The sequence below is a fragment of the Elephantulus edwardii genome, unplaced genomic scaffold, assembly GCF_000299155.1.
Source record: "Elephantulus edwardii isolate Elephantulus edwardi_28Jun2011 unplaced genomic scaffold, EleEdw1.0 scaffold00015, whole genome shotgun sequence".
NCBI lineage: Eukaryota > Metazoa > Chordata > Mammalia > Macroscelidea > Macroscelididae > Elephantulus > Elephantulus edwardii.
The window spans coordinates 29,645,185-29,667,683 of record NW_006399765.1 but is presented as its reverse complement, the minus strand read 5'-3'; the positions used below and the strand labels follow the sequence as shown (position 1 = coordinate 29,667,683).

The window sequence follows — 22,499 nt, the reverse complement described above, 5'->3', positions numbered from 1 at the left end:
TTACTGTGGTCCGTTTGGACTGGAGCTACTTACCCTTCAGGGCTGAGGAGAACGGCCCCACAGGGTTGCGAGGCTGCAGTCTTTGGGGAACTCTGGTGGCCTTGTGGATAAGGAGTTGCTTGGGTGGCTTAATGGTAAGGAATTGTGCTGCCAACAAAGGCAAGCAGTTCAAATCCACCAGCTGCTCCACAGGAGAAAGATGGTCAGACTCCTCCTGTGTGATTTACTGCCTCTGCAAACCCACTGGAGGGTCAGCTCCGGGTCAGCTCCGACTCAATGGTACACGACAACAGCCGCCAACCCAAAGGTAGACAGGTCGAATCCACCAGCTGCTCCGAGGCAGGAAGATCGGCAGTCTCCTTCCTTGTGATTTACAGCCTCTGAAGACTCATCGGGCTATGAGTTTGTTCGGACCCGATGGCACACTGACAACCATCTTTATGAGAGAGGCGGTTTGGTGGTTAATTGCTCATCTACTAAAACCCAAATGAGACCTTCTAACCCAGGAGCTACTCCCAAGGGCTCTCTGCTGGTGCAGCCTGCAGGGCGTGGTGCTGCCAACGTGAACGTTGCACCTCTTTGGAAGTTCAAATCCACGGGTGACCACTTAGGACAAAAAAGATGGGCCATCTCCTTGCATGTGATTTGCAGCCTCAGAAACCCAGCATAGGGTCAGCTGTGAGTCAGAACTGACTCAAGGTCAATGGAAGAGAGAGAACTCCGAGGGAGAAAGCTGCATCATCTCTTCCTGTAATGACATCAGTGCTGTACACACCCATGTTCATTGCACCTTTGTTCGCAATAGCAAAGAGATGGAAGCAGCCCAAGTGCCCATCAACAAATGAATGCATAGAGAAGCTGTGGTATATTCACACAATGAAATATCATGAAGTACTGAAAAACAAGGAACTCATAAAATATTATACAAAATGGGTGGTGACTCTGGAGGACATTATGCTAAGTAAAATATCTCAGTCACAAAAGGACAAGTACTGCATAGTGCCACTGCTATAAACAGGACTCACACAGGGAGTTGGGGAATCTAAGAAAACAGGGGAATTAGTAATGAACACTGCATTGGAAGAGATGAGGGAAAGAATTGTTTAAAAGGAATATATGATTAGGTATTATTTGCATGACAACAGTCCAGAATAAGAGCTGCATAGATAGCAAAGTGGACTGGGGGCCAGGCTGGGGAGGGAGGAAAATGTGCAACAATGAATGAATGGAAATCCAAGTTTTCTGTAAACTTTTGTTAAAAGCACAATAAAAAATTATTTAAGCAAAAGAGACATCAGTGTTGGAAGTCCTGTGGGTGAATCACAGTGGGCTCAGTGAGAGTGAGTTTTGTTGCGTGGTTTTGAATCTTTATGGAAGTAGATCTCTTTCTCTTATACAGCAGTTGGTAGGTTTGAACACCCACACTTCTGGCTACCAGTTGCATGTTTTAACCACTGCTCCACCTGGATGGTGAGTGGCCTGTGAAGCAGCCTGATTGAATCCTGACCCATCAATGCTGCTCTCTCCTCTTTGAAGGGTGAAAAGTGTAAGGCTCTGGTGATTCAAACAAGCTGTGTGGCCATGAACAAGTGTCTGCTTCTCTGAGCTTCAGTGTTTACATCTGTGAAATGGGCTTTGGGGTGAACAAGCCTGCCTCTAAGTGCACATGGCCCCATGCCAGTGTGGGGGGTGGTTCTCAGATGCTGGGATCCCAGCATCACCCACTCTGTCCCTGGCATGACAACTGAAGGCTGTCACATCCCGTGCTGTACAGCCAAGAAATACTTGCTGAATGAGTACGGTAGGGTGTGAGGAGACATGAAGATACTTTCTTGGCAGGGTGCAACCTTTCCGATTGATGCTCTGGCCCTTCTTTCTGGCCTTGGGACAGTCCCCTCCCTTCTCTCACAGCCGAGCAGCCTGGACATGGTGGGAGCAGGCACCGTTGGTGATGGGACATGAGAGAGGAACAGAGCCTGGCCTCGCTGCTTTCCAGAACTCCCCGCCGGCCCCTGGCGGCTTTCTCCAGCGCCTTGATCTCGTCATGTAAATCTTGGAAAGACAAGAGCCATCATCAGATTTCACATCCCTGGAGCAGCCGGGCCATAAATTGTTCCCCGGCAGCAGGCTTGGTATCCGTTCACTCCAGGGAGTTCTGGCGTGTGCCGAAATCTGGATGAGCTATATCCCTTTTGAAGAAGATGCCTGAGTTTGAAGATGTTGAGGTTGATGGTGGGCTGTTGTGGGTTTCCCATTGCAGGGGAGGGTCCATGCCACTGGATCAGGAACCCTTGCATGGTGCGTATGACTATACACTGAAAAGGTGGGGGTTTAAACCCAGAGGTGCCTGGAAAAAAAGAGACCTTTTGGAGACCTGCTTCCCAAAGGTCCCAGGCAGGTGTACCTGTAAGCAGTTCTCTGCACACACGGGCCCGTCATGACCTGAAATGGGCTCCATGACAACTAACAACAACAGCATCTGGGTGCATTGTGTACCCGATTGTTCTGTGGGTTCCCTGAGTACTTTAAAGGGTCCGAGACTCTGCTTACCTTCCCTAGATCCCCCGATGCCCTGGAGACCAGACCCAGAGAAAGCAGAGGGGTTGCTGCTGGGCCGCCCGCTTTCACTGAAGAGCCTCTTTGCTCACGAGACAGACACTGGTCCCATGCATGTTGGTGGCATCTTTGGAACACAGAGGAGAGTGCAGGATCTGGAAGGCTGTGTGTTTTGTTTTTTTTATTTTTTCTGAAAACTGTTGAGCTTTTCTATCTTTTAACTAAAATGCTTTCATTTCTAAAAGCTTGACTAAGATATAAATCATATTGTATTCAAATGGTATAATTCAGTTTTTAGTATAGTTATAGGTAGGGGCACCCTTTATTTTAGAGTATTTTAATTTTTAAAAAAGGTCCGTAGGCTTCTGCCATCAAGCTCCTGTTACTGGTTCCTCCCACTGCAGTCACGGAGATGCGTTCTGTGCCTGTTTCACCATCCTTGATATTTCACATGAATGGAACCAAATCATGTGTGTTTGCGTTCTGTGCCTGTTTCACCATCCTGGATATTTCACATAAATGGAACCAAATCATGTGTGTTTGCGTTCTGTGCCTGTTTCACCATCCTGGATATTTCACATGAATGGAACCAAATCGTGTGTTTTGCTCATCATTGTTTGATTTAGCACAATGTTTCGAGACTCATTCATGTTGTAAGATTGTATCAGTCCCTTCCATCTTCTTAGGACTCAGTGTTCTACAGTATGTGCATACCGCCTTTAGAGAAGACTGAAGAAAACTTGATGTCTTTGAAGTAGGATATTAGTGAAGATTATTCCCCGTCACTCTCTCATTGCTTGCTGTCTAGTGTGGTCTGACTCACGGCTGACACTCCAGTGGACTTCCAGGGCTATAAATCGCCTGAGGGCAGGGGGGGGGGGCCTCCCTATCTTTCTCCCATGCGCATCTGGTGGATTTTCAATATCATCTTGGCCTTTAGGCTAGCAGTACAACTGACTAGGGACTATCCTACCAGTGCTTCCTTGAACAAGATTAGCTATGCTAAATTATTATTTGGATTGTGAATTATTATTTGAAAGGCTTCAGGGGGTTGTTTTGGTATAAATTTTAAAGATTATCTCAGGGGAAAAGTTTTGGGGATTCATTCAACTTCCACAGTTCCAGAAAGTTGAGATTCTGTGAGAATATGAAATTGTTTTGTTTGTTCCTCCTTTTGGTCACGGTTCTTCGGTGGTGGTTGTTGTTGTTAAGTGCTTTCGAGTCATAAGCAACTCATAGCGACCCTATGAATGGATTCTTCGTTAGTATTTATGAAACTGTTTACTGTTGGTGGTAGGTTCCTTTCAGTTCTTCTGGTCTGTGACAAATGAGGCAGTTGTTCAGTTTGTGCATGTTATCAGGAAGACCCAAGCCCTTAAGAAGGACATTACGCAACTACTAATGCTGGTGAGGTTGTGGAGAAACTGGAACCCTTATTCACTGGAGTGTATTGGCGGGAGTGTAAAATGGTGCAACCACTGTGGAAGGCAGTATGGCACTTTGTCAAAAAGTTGAAAATAGAAATACCATTTGACCCAGCAATTCTACTACTGGGAATATAACCTAAAGAAAACAGAACTGCCACTCAAGCAGATATATGCACATCCATGTTTATTGTTGCATTGTTCATAATAGCAAAGAACTGGAAACAACCCAGTGCCCATCAACAAACAAATGAATAGAGAAGCTGTGGTATATTCACACAATGGAATATTATGCAGCACTGAAAAACAAAGAACTCATGTAATGTTATATAAAATGGGTGACCCTGGAGGACATTGTGCTGATGAAATATCTCAGTCACAAAAGGATAAATACTGCATAATGCCATTGTTATAAAACAGGACTGACATGGGGGTTGGGGGAAATTAAGAAGAGAGTGCTAAATAATGTACATGGCATTGAAACAGATGAGGGAGAGAACTGTATAAAAGGAATATATGATTAGGTATTATTGGTATGACAAGAGTCCAGAATAAGAGCTGCTTAGTAAAGTGGTCTGGGGAGGCGGGTACTGTATAACTGTGAAAGAACTTATTGAAAAATAAAAACAAAAATAAAACACCCCAAACTAACTGGGTATGGGAGGGGAGCAGGGAGGAAAATGCAACAATGAATGAATGGAAATCCAAGTTCTTTATAAATTTTCATTAAAATCTCAATTAAAAAATATATTTGAAAAAAGAATATAGAGAAGGTAAAAAAGCAAAGAGGGACATTATGCTTGGTGTAGGGGATCAGTGGAGCAGAGGAAGACCCTCAGTGGGATGGACATTCTCTGTAGATAGCAGTGGACATGCCTCCTCTCCCTCCCTCTGGTTCAGCCCAGCCCTCCCATGATCTGGTCAGCAGGGACAGGAGCTTTGGTAGGAGGAGGATGGAATAGTTTCTAGAGAGCCTTGCCCCCTGGCAGTCTTTGCATGGGACCTGGGATTCCAGCAGCTGTGGGTCAGAGGCTACTTCCCCAGAAGCCTTCCCACGGCAGAGCCTCTCCTGTGACAGCCAGGGTCCCCTGAGCCCAGGAACTTGTCTCTCTACCCAGTAGGGATCGCTGATTGGCTAGCTCCCACCCACTCTCCCAACCTACCTTCACCCTTGTTTTATTTTGAATGCTTCCTTAAGCTTCATAAAGGGCACCTCTAGGCAGGGTCTTGGGGCTGTGGGCATCTTCCCTCTGTGACCTAGAACAGCCACATCCTGCCCAGGGTCTGACAGGGCTCTGAGACTATCACCTCATCACGCTGAGTCAGGCAGGCCCAAACTGCTCCTCTCTACCAAACTGGTTCTGTTATCTCCTCCATCCCTCAGCGTCCTTTCTCACAGGAAGTGGAGCTAGGCTGTATCTTTCAGGAGATGAGTGAACTGAGAGGTACCCAAGGCTCTCCACCCCAGCAGTGTCCTGGCCAGTCCGCGGTGGCTCCCAGTTTGGTCCCCTCATGGGTTCAGGGGACATGTGACTCAGGGACACAGACTTGCTCCCAGACCCCTTCTCCTGGGCTATGTCCCTCTGGGGTGTCCTCTCTTTCGCTGACCCTCCACCTTTCCAAGCATGATGTCCCTCTCCAAAGACTAGACAGCAGAAATGGTCCACAGGATTCCAGGACTGCTCACCTCAGTGCAGATACTGAGTTCAGCTGCCACTTACTTTACTGTGGGGAGTGGTTGTCTGGAAAGGGAACCCCATTCAGTAAATGAGCCAACTGGGGCCACACAGCTCACCTGGTGTGTCTTTCAGAGCCACACAGCTAGATCCAGATCCAGGGGTCTGAGTCCAGCCAAGGCCTCTGCGGTGGCCATGGTCAGCATCCCGCTGTCCCTGTGGGTTGGAAGCAGGGCTGTTGGTCATGTTGTCCTTGGTGACCCTTGACCCTGAGCTGGAGCGCACCCCTATGAGATGGCCCATGGGAGTCCCCCTCTGCAGGGGCGTGGTGCAGGGCCCTGGCGGGAGTCCCCAGTAGCCTGTCCCTGGCCGGTGTCCCCCCTCATGGGTCATGTTGTCCCTGGTGACCCTTGGCCCTGAGCTGGAGAGCACCCCTATGAGATGGCCCGTGGGAGTCCCCCTCTGGAGGGGCGTGGTGCAGTGTCCCTGGCGGGAGTCCCTGGTAGCCCGTTCCTGGCAGGTGTCCCGCGTCTGACGTCTGTGCGTTCCCCCCTCACAGTGGAACACGACAAGGAGTTCTTCCACCCACGCTACCACCACCGGGAGTTCCGCTTTGACCTTTCCAAGATCCCAGAAGGAGAAGCCGTGACGGCGGCTGAATTCCGGATCTACAAGGACTACATCCGGGAGCGCTTCGACAACGAGACCTTCCGCATCAGCGTCTACCAGGTGCTCCAGGAGCACCTGAGCAGGTGGGTGCTGGCGGGCGCCCGGGTGGGCTGTGGGCACTCTGGAGGGCTGCGCGCCCCTTCTGCTCCGGGGAGCGGACCGTGGGCACAGGACCCAGGATCTTCTCGGAGGGGTCTCCCTCTCTCACTACCTGTTGTGGGTGTTTGTGAGCTTCTGGGTCAGGTTAGGGTCCCAGGGCACAGAAAGAAAAGAACTCATTTGCAGGCCCCGTCTGTCCTGTCCATTATGTGGCGGAGACGTGGCACGTTGCACCAGGCGGCCATCAGACTGGCCGTTCTTTGTTAATTGTTATGGAAATAAATCCAATCCCAGCCTCTGACATTGGGAGATGGCTGCACGTGAGGTGCTCCAGACAGGAATCCAGTGGGGTCCCCTGCGTGGCAGGTGAGAACCTGAACCCCACTGTGGGCTGGAGGACACACCTGCTGGCCCTTGGGTGGACTTTGCCTAGCTGTGCACCTCAGTTCACTCTCCCACCAGTCTCCTGGGGAAGCCTGTCCCCCTCACATTAGCAGACCTTTCCTGTCTTTGACTTGATGAGTGACAAGTATCTGTGACAAGGGGCATCTCAGCATGACTTCTATGTGTATTCAAAGCTCCTGAAGAGTGGACAGCAGTCCTCAAGGAAGCGGTGGACTTGAGAAGGGCCCAGGGCTGTATTGGGGATTGGGAGGGCAGACAAAGGTGGCCATCCCGTCTGAATCTGTCCTAGGTGTCAGCTCACCCTGTAGACGGCGCCTGACCTCTGAGGTTATTTTGTGTCTGCCCGAGCCCAGGTGTGAGGTGAGCCATCAATTTACCTTTGGAGCCACAGTATTGGCCTTGGCTTTGACAAACACCTTGGGCCCTGTGAACAAGACCCCAGGTGCTTTTTTTCTCACAAAGGCTGACTGGGGATTTACCGTGGAGTGCTGCATTAACAGACCCCAGTGCCCTACTCACCCCAGACTCTCGACAGTCTTCTCAGTCCTGCCCAGGTCACCATTGAGGGGCTCAGCCCAAGTGCAGCTGCTCAGCAGGTGGGACAGTTGGCTGGGGTTACCCTCATAACCCCACTATGGTGACCACTGGACACCCAGGAGCTGTACCAGGACACCTGTGCCAGGAGGTCATGCAGTGTCCTCAGACCTCTTCAAAAGGAGGAGAAAGATATGGGGGAGGTGTCAGAAATGGGGGGGACCCTGCCTAGGAATGAGCACTGGTGGCAACCCAGCGGACGGGCCAGGCTGGTGTCCCCCTGAGGCCCTTAGGCATCTGGCTCTGACTTATAGCGTCCCCATACCCCATATGCCACTGAGTAGAACACTGGACTTTCTTGATGGGTCTTTGTTTAGAATGACCTTTGGTTGTGTTTTGGGGGGAGGCTTACACAGCACTTCAGGTTCCATTCAGGTTGGCTCCAATCTTTGCACCAGCAGCCACTAGGCCCGCTCTTACCATGGAGCTGCCCGGTGGGTTTGAACCATCAATCTTTTGGCCAGTGGTCAAGCACAAATTGCACCACCAGGGTGTGCGGGCTGCTGTGTCTGCGTATTGGTGTGGGAGCCTGGTGTCTCCTTCTCTGCCCACTGTCGGCCTGTTCTCTGATGGGATGGGGCTGCCCAGCCGCCGGAGTGGGCACTGAACCCAGGATTTGTGAGGAGTCAGGGGAGACCCTTAGGAGAGAGAGGCAGGGAAATGCATGACATGCCGAGCCTTCTGACTGGTCGAGAAGGTGACAGAGTGTCAGAGCAGCACTTCGGATTGGCTGCTCGTCAATGATCTAGTTGAGTCCCCCACATCCGAGTGAGGAAAGGAGCAGTGAAGTGGGGGGAGTGTCTCGGGGACCTTGGAAGGCAGAAGTCTTGGGCTGAAGGCAGAGGCAGGTGAGTCCCGGTTTGCTGAGGGATTTCTGCTTGTTTGGTGGGAGGGAATTTCGTGCTCTTGATGAGGTTCAGCTCTCACCTCCCTACTGTGCCAGTTGGCTGGCCCCAGGGTGCCCCTCACAACTTGAGGTCCATTCCAGGTGGACAGGACAGGCCCGGAGGGGCCCGAGTCATGTGCTTGGCAGAAGAGTGAGTGGTGCAGGTGCCTTTGGCTCTCTGGATAACAACTGGGGTTGGTCTCCCCCAAACCAGAGTCAGAGCCAGTTTCAGCTCCTGGCAACCAGGTTCCAGGAGCCCCACCAAGGTCTAGGCCCCGTCACTCCCAGATGGGGATCTTGCACCAGGGGCCCTTTCCCCCCGTGCCGCCCACCTCACTCTGCTGGCTGTCTGGGGCCCACTTCAGACAAAGCTGGAGGCCGCATGGAAGGCTGCCAGCAGGCGCGTTGCTGGAATTTCATCTGGATTCCAGGAGATCAAGAGAACTCAACAGAAAGCGACTCCTACGAGGGGAGAGAAGCTGGGGCTGACCCAGGACGTTAATCCCCGCACCCCCGGGGCTTCCCTGGAGCCCAAGGGCCAGATGTTCTCTCTCTACACAGCTGGGCGACTGGTCCTGCTCCGGCTGCCCGGGAGCTGGGCTGCAGAGCTGCAGGGGACGGTGGGGGCGGTGGGAGGCTTTCTGCTTGAAGGAGGTGCCTGGGTCCCGAACAGGTGAGACCTGGAAACTGGCGAGCTCTAAAGAGAGGCCAGCCTGGGCCTTGCCTCCTGCCGCCACCAGAAAAGCCCAGCCAAACAGAAAGGAGGCAGGAGGACAGGCCGCTGCTGCAGCCCAAGCCAGGCCTGCTTGCCCAGCACCCGGGATGCTTCTCCTCCACTCCCCACCCTGACGGTGACAATGGTGTTAACCACAAAACCAAACGTGACTCCCCATGACCTTGTAGCTGCATCAAGCCGCTCCGTTAGTATATCCAAGGCCATCTTCCCAGGGTGCTCTGATGGCCAGATCTGTAGGTGATTTGCTATTAATTCACAGGCTGAGTGAACTTGGCTCGTGGTTCAAAGCCACCAGCAGCTCCAAGAGGAAGGCAGGCAATCTCCTCTCATGTAGTTCACAGCCTGGCAAACTGGAGGGTCAGTTAGGAGCTGGTTCTGAATTGATGGCCTAAGAGAGAAGGAATTTTTACAGAAGCAGACTGTCACGTCTTTTACCTGGAGTGACTAGTGCATGGATTCAAACCACTGACCTTCCCATTCTCAGCTGAGTACCTAACCACTGCTCACAGCCCAGACTCCCTGCTGTCGCGGAAGCCCCATAGTTGCCTCACTGTTACCGAGGCTGAAATCTCTATGGATGCAGACGGCCTCATCTTTTTTCCATGCAGCAGCTTGTGGGTTTGAACCATTGACCTTTTCGTTAGAGCTGAGTGCTTTAACTACCATGCCACTCGGGCTCCTTGGTGCTGCTGCCGCTGTTGTTATGCTCCAAGAAAGCCTCAGAGATCGCCCTTCAGTGGGTTTTCAGAGGCAGTAAATCACATGGGAGTTGAATGCCCGTCTTTCTCCGGTGGACCAGCTGGGAGATTTGAGCTGCATGCCTTTGGGTTGACAGCGCAATTCCTTACCCCTAGGTCACCAGAGCTCTCTGGTAATGTTGTGAGTGAGCCTTTAGTGAACTATGTTATAGATTCTTCTAAGCATGGAACCCCCATTTCGTCTTCACACAGCCCTAGAGGGTTCCATGATTATCCCCATTTTACAGTTGAGGAAACGAGGCTCAGAAAGGTTAACAGTCTCAGAGTCACAGAAGTTTCTGACAGCACAAGAATTCAGATCCACTCCCTGATCCTGTGGGCATTCATAGCTGGGAATAACATCATTGGATCATTTTACTTCTTAATGCAAAAACAAACAAACAAAAAAGTCCAGTTGCTGTCCAGTTGATGCTTGATGCATGGTGACCCCATGTTGGAGTAGAACTGTGCGTCCCAGCATTCTCAGTGACAGATCACCAGGCCTTTCTTTTGTGGTGTCTCTGGGTGATCTGCTGACCATGGTGGCCTGTGTGCACCTCTCAGAGACTCTAGAAGTTTACACGGGGCCTGGGCATTGCTGCCCCCAACCTCCTTCCCCCTCCTGCAGCAGGTGCCAAGCTTGCCCACCTCCCCTCAGCTCCATCTCTGAAATCTGGCTTCTGAGACCCCTCTCCCTACTGTGCCTTTGTTGGATTGGGAGTGGGGGTAGGGCAGGTTCAGAGTCCAGACAGAAAGGGGTCGAGCAGTTTCTAAAGGGTCAGCTCACTGCCAACGGTTGGGGCTCGTGGAAGTGGTCCTGTGTCCAGTGCAGGGACACTGGATGCTAGGACAGCGAGCCCCGAGGGGTCCAGACACAATCAGAGTCGCTGCAGGGGAGGGAGCCCCAGCCACCCCACCTCCTCGGGGTCCTCATGTCCAGCTCTCCTCAGCTCCCGTCCTCATGCTCCTGGACCCTCACACGGCCCTGGGAGGATACTTGGTTCTCTACAGGGTACCCTGGTCTCAGGCTCTGCCCCTCCTCCAGGAGCGCGCGCCCACACACACACACACACACACACACACACACACACTCTTGTGTACACACCTGTGCACAGTCCTCACCTGCTCAGCAGAACCCGCACCACATGCCCTCCCAGCTGGTCTGTGCCCCGACACCTGGGAATGGTCAAGGTGGGGCCGTCACTTGGTTCCCACATGGTCCGAGGTGCCACTGTTGTGTTTCGGTTCACAGAGAAGTGTGAGAAGCTCTCGGTCTTGAGTAGAATAATGTCTTCCTGGGAGGGAGCAATTCCACCTCTCCATCCAGATGACCCATCATGGGACGCCCCCAGCCGCTCTGCTGGGGGCTCGGGGCAGAGGCTGGCATCAGCAGGAGGAGAGGATGGGAGCCTGGCTCCAAGGCAGGGGCTCAGCGGCCACACTCCTGACCATCAGTGCAGCACCAACAGGGCCGTGTGCAGTTGGCGGAGGGTTGCTCATGGTTACGACGGTGGGCGGGTTCCAGTGGGGCTTTCAGATGAGGAAGACTAGGAAGAAAGGCCTGGCAATCTCATTATGAAAATCAGCAGTGAAAACTGTGTATCACAACAGCGTGATGCCTGTGTGGATGTGGACATGGTGCAGGACCAGGCCCTTTGTGGGGTCCTGACTAATCGTCCTTGGACCTGCTCCTGGCAAGTCCTGGGTCCAGCCACTTACTGAGACTTGTCACCCCGGTTCAGAGACCAGCTCAGATGAGGACTGACCCACATGAGAACTCAGCAGAGCTGGGACAGAATCTCAGTGGTCAGACCCTGGGCCCCCCCACCGCTGATCTCACAGTGCTAATGACCTCAACTGGGCCTCAGACGGGCAGAATCCAAGAGGCCAAACGATGGGTCCAGTCCTGACTGAGCCTCACACACTTGGGGAACTTTTTAAAGCTCCTGTGTGCTGCTCACACCTCACCCTCCACACCCAGATCTGTTGGAGATCTCAGGCACTCTGCATTTTAAAAGCTCCCCAGCTGATGCCCCCTGAAGCCAGCTTGTGACAGCTGGCCACGTGCTGTCTCATATCTCATCTGGGAGGGGGTCTTAGGTACCTACAGCCGGAAGCAGAGAGATCTCCTCCATGCTCCCTTTCCAGGGCTCTGGGGGTGCAGCCCACAGGGAGAGGTGCTGCAAAATAAAAGCCCCTGCTGTTCTGAGGGAGGAAGGTGGACAGTCCTCTCAATAAGATTTACAGCCTTGGAGGGCCATGTGGGGGTCACCTGGAGGGCCATGTGTGGAGGGCCATGTGGGGGTCACCTGGAGGGCCACGTGGAAGGCCACTGTGGAGGGCCATGTGGGGGTCACCTGGAGGGTCGTGTGGAAGGTCACTGTGGAGGCCACCATGAGTTCCAGCTGACTTGAAGGCAGTGAGTTTTGAGTTGGTGGTTTTCTCAAATGTTTTCTCTAAGGGAGTCCTGATGGCACAGTGGTTAGAAGCGTTTAGCCACTAGCCAAAAGGTTGATGGTTTGAAACCCCCAGCTGCTAAAAGATGAGAGAGTCTACTACTGTGAAGATGGACTCATTTCGCCACTGTATCCCGGGGGTCACTGGTCAGAACCCACCTGACAGCAGTAGGTTTGGCTTTCTTACGTGCTCCCATCGGCCTGGACTCAGAGATGGTTTCCCCTGCTGGACTGAGCCCAGAGTGTGGTCCACGTCCCGACTGTGAGTCCCACAGAGAAGTGACTGGCTTCAGGGAAAAATGTCTTCGGGTGCTTGCTGGGTCCAGAAACTTCTAGAGGCTGCTTCTGCTCCTGGAGGCCTGGGCTCCTGGTTGCACGTCTCCTGGCTTCCAGCGCTGCCTGCTGCCCCTCAGCCCCGGTTGTAAGCTCTGCTTTTGCGCCACCCTCTCAGGATTGGCCAGTTCTGCTCCCCAAAGAGCCTTTTCAGAGGATGAGGATGGCTGGCTGTGTGTCGTGCATGCAGGTCAGAGGGCAGCACAGCAGCCCTCAGCCTTCTTTTCTTGAGGCCACCACACTCCACATCCCAGGGTGCATGGGGGCAGTGAAGGGGGTCTTCTCCTGTGTCAGGTCACTCTGGAAACAGTACTTCTCAGTGTAGCGAAAGTCCTGATGGGAACGTGGTCCTCGTGTTCCGCTCAGTACCTGGACCAGCCAGCTGGCTAGTGGGCCGTGGCAGCTCCTTGTTGGCTGTGAGAGCTCTGGTGGCTTAGGCCTCGTGGCGAGAAACTGCATTGCAATCCCAAAGGCACACAGTTCAAGGCCACCAGCTGCTCTGTGGGAGAAGGATGGGCAGTATCCCTCCGCACAATTAACTGCCTCTGAAAACTCACTGGAGGGTCAGCTGTGGGTCGATTCTGACTTGATGGTACGCAACAACAATAACAGGCAGCATTTACTATTAAGCATTTTGGAGAGGTCCTTGACAGTGTACTTGCCCAATACATCTCCTGATTCCAAAATACTTACGAGCAATGATATCAGTCTGAAGATGAAGGTGCACCTGACTCAGGCCATGGTCTTCTCAATCACCTGCTGTGCATCAGAGAGCCGGACAGTGCATAAGGATGACAGGACAAGGATTAATGCCTTTGAATGGTGGTGTTGGAGAAGAGTGCTGAGTACCCTGCGTATCACCAGAACAGATCGATCTTGGAGAAAGTGTAACTAGAGTGCTCCTTGAAGGCAAAAACGGCAAAGCTTTGCTGGTCATACTTTGAGCGTGTTGTTAGGAGGGACTTTTCCTTGGAAAGGGACACCATGCATGGAAGGTGAAGGGTCAGCGAGGGAGAGGAAGACTCCCAACGAGATGGACTGACATAGTGACTGAGGTGTATCAGAGATGAGGAGGGTGGCCGGACACGACGGGGTTCAGAACTGTTGTCCGTGAAAGTGCTCTGAGTCATACGCAACTCGACAGCACCTAACAGCAACAGGTTCCATGTACCAGGCTCTTCCCTCGGTCTGCCCCTTCTGACCACTGTGTGTGGACTGAAGGCGTGCCTGGTGAAGCCAAAACCAGAGCCCCCATCCTCCTACCCCACCCCCACCACCACTCACGAGGTTGTCAGTCCTCTGTGGCTTTGACTCTGGGAAAGGCTGCTTCCTTTCCGTGCTAATTGATGTGGGCAATGCTTTACATGTTCAGAATATCACCTGTCAGCCTCCTGAAGACACCTCTTTTCTGGGAGGTTAGCTGTCAGGTCACATGCCCTGCCGAACGCACTGGCTTTGAGCAAATGTCTACCCGAGGGCTGTGGTGGTGCAGAGGGAGGGCCAGCTCCAGGTGGGCAGGCTGTAGGCAGGCTTCTCATCTGCTCTCGGCCCTGCGAGGCACACCCAGACGTTAAAAGAATGCAAGAAAGAAGGCCCGGGCCTCCCCTTGCGAATGCGGGCGTCCTATACCCACAGCCTGTGTCTGTCCCTTGCACTGCCTGACACAAGTGAGCGTGAACCAGATGCCTGATGAATGAGTGCAGAGCTGGGAACCAGGTCCGGGCCCCTCGGTCTCCACCCCAGCAAACTTTCCAGCATGTTCTCTCTTACTGGACTGAAACCCGAGAACAGCTTGTTTGCAGTCTCCCCTCCGCATCTGAGCCCAATTTCCAAAAAGTGAAAATTGCCCATAATTATAATACTTTCGATCCTATAGACGTTTCCCTGTGATGATGATAATTATATCATTTAGAGCTCGTGTGCAGGGGGGCACCCCTAGGTGGATGGGCCCTCGTTTGCAAGCCGGGGAGACGTCCACCCACGGTCCACGGCTGCGGGGTCCTTGTGTTGAAACAAAGGCTGGGAGCAGGGGCTGCAGTCACTGGGCCATCTGCTCACCTCGATCCCACATTTCCATTCCAAAAGTGACTCAAACCAGGACCCCTGCTTGCATACAGGAGGCTGTTGTTCTGAAATGTATCAACATCTGTGTTTCATATCAGGGTCTGTAATTGCTTTAGCCTTTTTGGCAGGAGACGAAGCGAATGAATGTTTTTCAATTTGGTCACAAGCGGTCATCTGAAGCTGGGAAGAGAGGGCCTCCTCAGATCCTCACTCCAGAAGGAGGGGACACGGCTTTACTAAGGAGACCACATTTTTAAGGAGGTAGAAGCAGCATTCTGGAAATGGTCAAGGTCTTCCAAGCACTAACCACACATACGGCCACCCCTTTCTTATTTTCCCTTGGGATTACCAGTGGCTTTCTCCTCTGTCCCTGTAAGAGTGGACATGAGAAAGCTCACACCTGGTCTGTATCCCAGCACTGCAGACTCGAGAACCCCTTCAGGTGCCCAGGCAGGCATGGCTAATGGATCACAACTTCAGCACCTAGTCCCCTGTGGGAGCCCAGGCAGGCATGGCTAATGGATCGCAGCTCCACCACCCTGTGGAAACCCAGATAGGCATGGCTAATGGATCACAACACCAGCATGCAAACCCCTGGTCGCCTTGTGGGAGCCCAGGCAGACCTGGCTATGTATCCACACCCCGAGTAAGTAGTCTTCCTGCAGGCACCCAAGAAGACAAGGTTAATGGATCACAGCATGAATGCCTTGTTGCCCAGAGCCCTCAGCATGGAGCTCCACCAGCCACTGGAACTCCTTGACTGGAATTCCTTGGGGTGACTCTTGGTGGCCTTTGGTTTCATTTTCGGTTTCTCCAAAGCTGACCCAGAGAGCAGGGTTCATGGGGGATGGATGGGAAAGATTGGGAAACATCCCCCAGAAAAGTTACCAGGGGGATACGTGTTGTAGGACTGGTAGAATAGGGTTCAGGCAAGGGGAGTGCCCACATGCTGGGCTCCTCAAGGATGGACCTGTATCCACCTGCTGCTGCGTGCCCACAGGGGGTGTGGACGATGACCGGGGTGCCATAGAGGGGTCCTGTGTGTGGACTCCACGAGCTCCAGCAGTGCCCGGGTGGTGGGTCAGCCCGGGGTACTCTTTCATCTCACACAGTCCCCAGCCTGACTGACAGCAGGACCTGCTGGAAGTATTCTCTGGATGAAGCAGGTTCCCATGCCATCCTGCCGGCTGTTCTGCCCAAGGCTGGGGAGTCGGGAATCATTTCACTGATTTTTAGAAATGAGATGAGTACTAGAACATTCTGTCATCAAGTCAGTTCCCACTCGTGGTGACACCCCCCAATCAGGTTTCCAGGTTTGTAAATCTTTATGGGGAGTTTGTTAATCTTTCTCCTAAGGAGTAGATTTGAACTCCTGACCTTTCAGTTAGCTTAACATGCAACACAAAATGGCTTGTGAGGCGATGACAACAGGGCATTAAACCCAGTGCGGGGGGAATCTGGGTGGAGTCCTGTGAGGGTGTGAGACCCTTGGGTGGACAGGCGGCGGAGGGGTGCTGTACGTCAGCCTTGACCCCACGGCCCTGAGTTTGGGGTATGTATAATAAATAGGGTAGTTCTTGCCTCAGCGTTTCCCCTGCTGCTCTCAATCCAGGCCTCCTGAGGATCTCGTCGCCCTTGGTCACCAGGTTGCTCTGGTCACCTCTGGGTGGTGACCCATTCTCAGGCTCCCTTGTTTTCTGTGACCTGGACAGTAGGCTAACGTTTGGCAGAGAATTCACACATGCTTGCTCCCCCGTTTCAAGCCCAGCTCGGGCCCCGTCCTGCCCACGGATCCAGTCTTCTGCACCTCAGGTGTGTGTGTGGGTCCCCAAGCTAGAAGACTGTCACCTGGGGTCTCCATCTCTGTGGGCCCTGGTGCCTGACACAGAGCAAAGACTTAAGTTCTTGACTGAAAACTGGGTTATAATGAGGTTCCTTCTTTGGGCAAAGTTTTCTCCAGAAGTCTCTTCAAGTCTAGTTCAAAAGCAAAGCAAGCAGACAGTGGTTGCTATTCGGTCACCTGGGACAGTGAGCCCTTGGGATTCGCATGCCTGGGTTCCTGACGTAGATCACCAGGCCAGTGCCTCTGGGCAGGATTGAACCTGCATCCTTCCTGTTAGTAGTGAAGATGTCACTGCTCATAGTGACCTCACGTTGTCTTTGTTGTGATGTGCTGGCTCTGCGGCAGGCTTTCAGAAACTATCAGTCACGTGGTTAACCATGGCGGACAGGGTTTGGTGGAGCTTCCCGATTAAAACAAGCCTGGAAGCAGGAGTGGCATCCGCTTCTGAAATGCTTGCTTCCGGAAACTCTATGAACAGTGCTCAGGCCTTTCGTTCATAGGGTCGCTATGAGTCATCTACGACTCGACGACGACAACTAACAACAACAACATAAATCACACGGGAGTAGTTTACTCACCTTTCTCCCCAGGAGCAGCAGGTGGATTTGAACCACCTCTTTTGGGGTTGGCAGCTCACCTTCCTCCCAGGCCACCAGAACCCCTCCCACGTCATCTTTACTGGAGAATCCCAGGGACAGAGAAGCTAAATGACGCAGTTTGCCTGATGTTTCTCCTGTGGGCCCCTGGGTGGGTTCCAGGCAGCAGTCTCTGTTAGCAATGGTGCTGGACCATCATACCGTGAAGGTCCCATTTAGAACGTCTGTTTATGCCCAAGTCCTTGACTCAAGGTGGGTTTCTGGTGGGGAGTTACCAGTTGAGGGCATTACGTGACTTTAGTTCCTGGGACCTTTCTTGCCCCTCTTTGCTCAGCACCCTCCCTCCTCAGGGAGCCCCAGCTGGAGGAGCCCTGTCCCAGACGCCTGACCCTCCCACCTGCACAGAGGTATTCCCATCTGGCCTTTGCTGCTGAAAATCCTGAACTCAGTGACCACACGGCTGGCTTCTGTCTGCAGCCTCCCCTGTTAAGTTCATTTCCTTTCTGGGTCTGCCTGCGTCACTTAGCTTTTCTGTCTCTGGATTTGGAATCTTAAAACCGTCTGTGGTTCTTAAAATAAAAATGAAAAGGTAGAGGAGATGGCCCGGCACGTCCACTGGACTTGTGCCAATTTGTTTATTCCTTGAGCGCGGGACAGTGGCTGGCCAGGCCGCCTTCTATTTTGGTCTGGAGCTGGAGGCTGGAGGAAATGGGGCACCAGGGTGAGTCTCGCCAGGCGTGTCTCCTGGCCATATCCTTGGCACGCTGCCCGCTCCCCTGGACCAGACACGATTGTCCTGGAAACATTTCAGAAGACCTGACACTGCCCACAGGCCTGACACTGCCCACAGGCCTGACACTGCCCACAGGTTGATTATTCTCAGGGTACCCTGGATCCCCTGCAGCTCACCATAGCTCTCTCTGGGAACCCCCAAATAGATAGCTGGCTCCCCTCTCATTATTGCGGTCTGCTGACTGAGCTGAGATCAAATGGGGTGACAGGACACCCACTTTAGGAGATTCTGACCTGACCACTAAAATTAGGGGCAAAGGGATGAAGGCTGGGTCCAAAAGTAAGTTAGAAGGTTGCTTTCTACCCAGTGGCTGCAGCCTGCCCGTCTGCCTCCTGGATCCTGACCCTCTGGTGACACAAGCTGGCGACCTGAGCTGGCCCTGATGAATAGTGGAGGCCAGAGGGACCCACATGGAAAGAGAGGAGTAGGAAGCCCAGAAACCCAGTGATTTCCAGTTGTGGATCAGAACGGGGTAACTTGGCAATTCCCCACTGACACAGCCGGCTCCTGCGGGAGGCAGGAGTTGGGGGGGGAGCCCAGAGGTAAAGAGGGACTCCCTCCACCAGCAATGAGGTGCCCCAGTGGCCTGGTGGAGCATGGGAGTCTTGGTGGACTGTACCCAGGAGTCTGGGGGGAGAGATCCATTTCTGAGGTCCTTGGCATGTTATACAAGAAGACAGTGAAGCTCTTGAAGTGAGAAAATTGGAGAAACTATGTGGGTGAGTTTAACACCTGTTCAAGGTTTAAAGGGTTTTTTTAAATTTTTTTTTTTTTTATGTGTGTACGGTCAAATCAGATCTGACTGGTACAGGAGGAGATTGTCCCTCCTTCTCTAGCAGAGCATCTGGTGGATTTGAACTGCTCATCTCTGGGATTGCAGTGCAGTTTCTTGCCACTAGGCCACCAGAGTTTGCCTAACACCCGTTCAGAATTGACCTGGGGGCTCACTGGTCTGTCCAGCGGGAGAGGATGAGGCTGTCCACTTCTGCAGAGAGAACCGCCTTGAAGCCCCTGTGTGACAGTTGTGGTGTGAGTCGGGTGGACTTGGTGGTATGGGGTGTGGGTTGACCCTTCTGCAGGAGGGTCTGTCAGGTGAGGCTCGCGTGTTGCTCTGTGGCTGAACAGGCTTCAGAGGGACTTTCCACCTGGGAAGAAAGGCTTCGAGATGCACCTGAAATCAGCTGTGAAGCGCCGAGGGTCACAGTGGTCTGACTGCACACGGTCATCGGTCATTGCGAAGCCGCAGGATTAGACAGTGTTCTGTTGTGTGTGTGGGGTCATTCAGCTAAAAGCTTCAGGGCTAGTATGGTGAGTGATTGCTGGGTGTGGGAGACTTGGTCGTACTCCAGCTCTTGCCAACCAGGTGTGCTCAGCGAGGGGTTATCTGATGGGTCCAGAGGGGAGGTGAACCTGTGTCTCCGTTCATGCTTTCTGCTTGCTCCCTTCCCTTTGCTAAATCGCCTTGTGTAACCCCCGCTGAGGTGGCCATCAGCGTCCAAGGCCTGTTGTGGAGCCATTTTTGTCCATCAGGCCGTCAGTCCTCTGCCACCATGGGGAGTGGGAGCTTGAAGAAATCTTCTGCTGCCAGGGGCTCCTCCTCTGTAAACACCTTAGTAAGTTCCCCTCACCATGACCTTGGTGTTGTTCACCTTGTTCTTGGATCTCCCAGTCTGTCTGTGAGTTACTGACCTGTGTCCAGACAGCAGGGTGACTAAGCTGCCCCCCTCCCTCAGGTGCCAGGACAGGCTGACTAACGTGGAGCTGGTCACCCTGCCTCCCTCCTGACCCCACACTTTCCGGGTTGGGACCATAAATGACATCGGGGGTTGTTTTAGCTGTGTTGAGTCAGCTCCGACTCACGGTGCTGCGCTGGACAGAAGCGCACATTGCTGCCCGGTCCCTGTTGGTGTTTGAAGACGGGTGGATTAGCTTCCTCCCCCACCGTTCCAGGAGAGCCATGGGTGTGACACACCAGCCGACGGGGCGGATGATGACCTGGTCTTGTTTTGTATGGAACAAATGAGCACATTTTCACCTTTTACCCTAAATTCTAATACAAGGTTTAAGGCAGGGTGGTGACTCCTCAGCGCACGAGGCGCTGGGTGTGGGAAGGAGCGGGCAGGAAGGGTGCAGACAGGACTCCTGGGCTCCGCAGCCGCCACCAGGGCCGGCCTTGTGAGCCACGCAGCCCCCTCAGGACCCAAGGCCATGGGGTTGACTCCGACCATAGTGACCCCTGGGAGCTCTGGTGGCCTATTGGGTAAGGAGTTGTGCCGCCAACCCAAAGGCACATGGTTCAGATCCACCAGCTGCTTCATGGCAGAAAGATGGGCAGTCTCCTCCCTTGTGATTTACAGCCTATGACACCCATTGGAAGGTCAGCCCCGAGTTGGTTCAGGCTTGAGAGCACGCAGCAGCTTGGCCGCTCCAGGTGTGTCAGAGTGGAAGGTGTACTGTGGGGTTTTCAGTGGCTGCTTTTCTCCAAAGTCAGTCAGCAAAGCTTATCTGGGTGGATTCAGACCTCTGACCTTTTGATTGCTGTTGCTGTGTGCGTCGAGTTGGCACTGACCCATAGCTGACCCTCCAGCAGGTTTTCAGAGGCAGTAAATTGCACAGGAGGAGATTGCCTGTCTTTCTCCAGAACCTTTTTATTAAAAAATTAACAATATGTGTGATCTGATGACACGGTGGGATTGTTCTTAGGTGCTACTGATTACGACAGAAATAAACAGCCTGACCCCGCACTGTCCTCATAACCTCTGCTCTACTCAAGCCCCTTTTTTTCATTTTATTATTTTCTGTGTGTGTACCATCAAATCAGATCTGACTGGTACAGGAGGAGAGTGCCTGTCCTTCTCTAGCAGAGCATCTGGTGGATTCGAACCGTGTACCTCGAAGATTGCAGTGCAGCCTCTTGTCAGTAGATCACCAGAGCTCCTTCAAGCCCCTTCTTGTAGCCACCATGTTAGTCCACCTCGTGGAAGGCTGTCCTGTTCAAGGCCGAGGGTGGTCTTTCTCCAGGGCCTGGCCCTATTGTTAACCTGTCCAAAGTGAGTGAGAAAAAGTCACGGTGTCCACACTTGGGAGGAGCGTCCCGGCTCCATCACTCCCTCCGAGTCAGATGTGTTTGGTCTTTTGTTAACCCTTGGTCTGTCTGTTCAGTTTTCTTCGCCAGCACCCCAGCTCGAAGGTATCCATTCTTCAGTCTTCTTCACTGTCCAGCTGTTTGTCTGCTTGGATCTCCCGTTAACGGGGATGTGTCGGAAGCCCTGATGAACTCCTGGCCAGGACTGGATGTTCAGGAAGGCTTCCCGGACATCAGCTGGCCCGTGGAGACAAACCCCAGCCTGGGGGGGACGGAGGTGCAGTGTGGGTGAGCTGCACAAGCCCCGTCTGTGGCAGGAAGTTTCTGTGCTGCTTCATGTGTGTTTCCACCTGCTTTCCAAATGACTTAATTTGAGTCTTCCTGTATCTGCAAACTGAAGGAAAGTGTGTTAAAAACAGCCCCGACCTCCCCACTGTACTGACTTCAGGCTTCCACCTCGGGGCACCGGAGCCACCAGCAGGGTCTCGGCCCGGGCCCCAGTCTCCACCCTGGCTCCCCCACGGGGCTTCAAGTGTGTGACCCACTCGAGGTGAAAGGCCCCCTCCAGGTCCAGGGCCCTCCTTCCAGGTATGAAGCTGCTTCCAGGTATAGGCCCTCCTCCCTGTGCAGAGTAGGGGACACATCCAGGTGTGAGGAGGGTCTGCAGGTGTTTGCTGAGGGTGTGACTCTCCAGGTGCAGGGGAGGAGCCCTCCTGGTGCAGGCCGGTTTCCAGGTGCGGCTGCCCGCTGCCCGCCTGACTCATCCTCAGCTGTCCTGCACCTCCACCTGCATTACCTCACCGGAGCGCGTGCCTCACTCTCCCCTCTCCCTCTCTCTCTGCCTCCGGAATGTCTCCCAGCCCAGCAGCAGCTCACAACATGCAGGGCTTGCAACTGTCCAGCCTGCAGCTTTCCTGAGCATGTGGGGTGAGAGTGGGGCCAGCGTTGAATCACCTACTCGCTGTCTTGTGCTGTAAACCCCTCTCAGGCTCCCTGTTCTCAAAACTAGACTTTCCTGTGGCTCCACCCACTTCTGCACACCACTCGCATCTCATCTCCATCCACTTCTGTATACCACTCACATTTGCACACCACCCACTCTGCACACCACTCAGCATCTGCACACCGCCCACTTCTGCACAGCACTCAAATCTGCACACCGCCCTCTTTTGCACACTGCTCACATCTGCACACTGCCACTTCTACACACTGCCCCCTACTGCACACCACTGACATCTGCACACTGCCCACTTCTGCACACCACTCACATCTGCACACAGCCCACTTCTACCATGACCAGCTTCTGCACACTGCCCACTTCTACACACTGCCCTCTACTGCGCACCACTTACATCTGCACACCACTCACACCTGCACACTGTCCTCTTCTGCACACCACCCACTTCTACACACCGCTCACTTCTGCACTCTGCCCACTTCTGTACACCACTTACATCTGCACACTGCCCACTTCTGCACACCGCCTACTTCTACAGAATAGTAGCTTCTGCACACTGCCCACTTCTGCACACCACTCACACCTGCAC

The 22,499-nt window shown here is 53.2% G+C and overlaps 1 protein-coding gene across 1 annotated transcript in view; it reads left to right on the top strand.

Annotated features, from left to right (window-relative positions):
• BMP7 (bone morphogenetic protein 7) overlaps window positions 1-22,499 on the top strand; it is an 82,618-nt gene that overhangs the window by 26,789 nt on the left and 33,330 nt on the right. Inside the window, exon 2 of the mRNA XM_006881659.1 lies at window positions 6,216-6,408. Within this exon, the coding sequence (XP_006881721.1) occupies window positions 6,216-6,408 (193 nt within the window). The remainder of the gene's footprint in view (window positions 1-6,215; window positions 6,409-22,499) is intronic.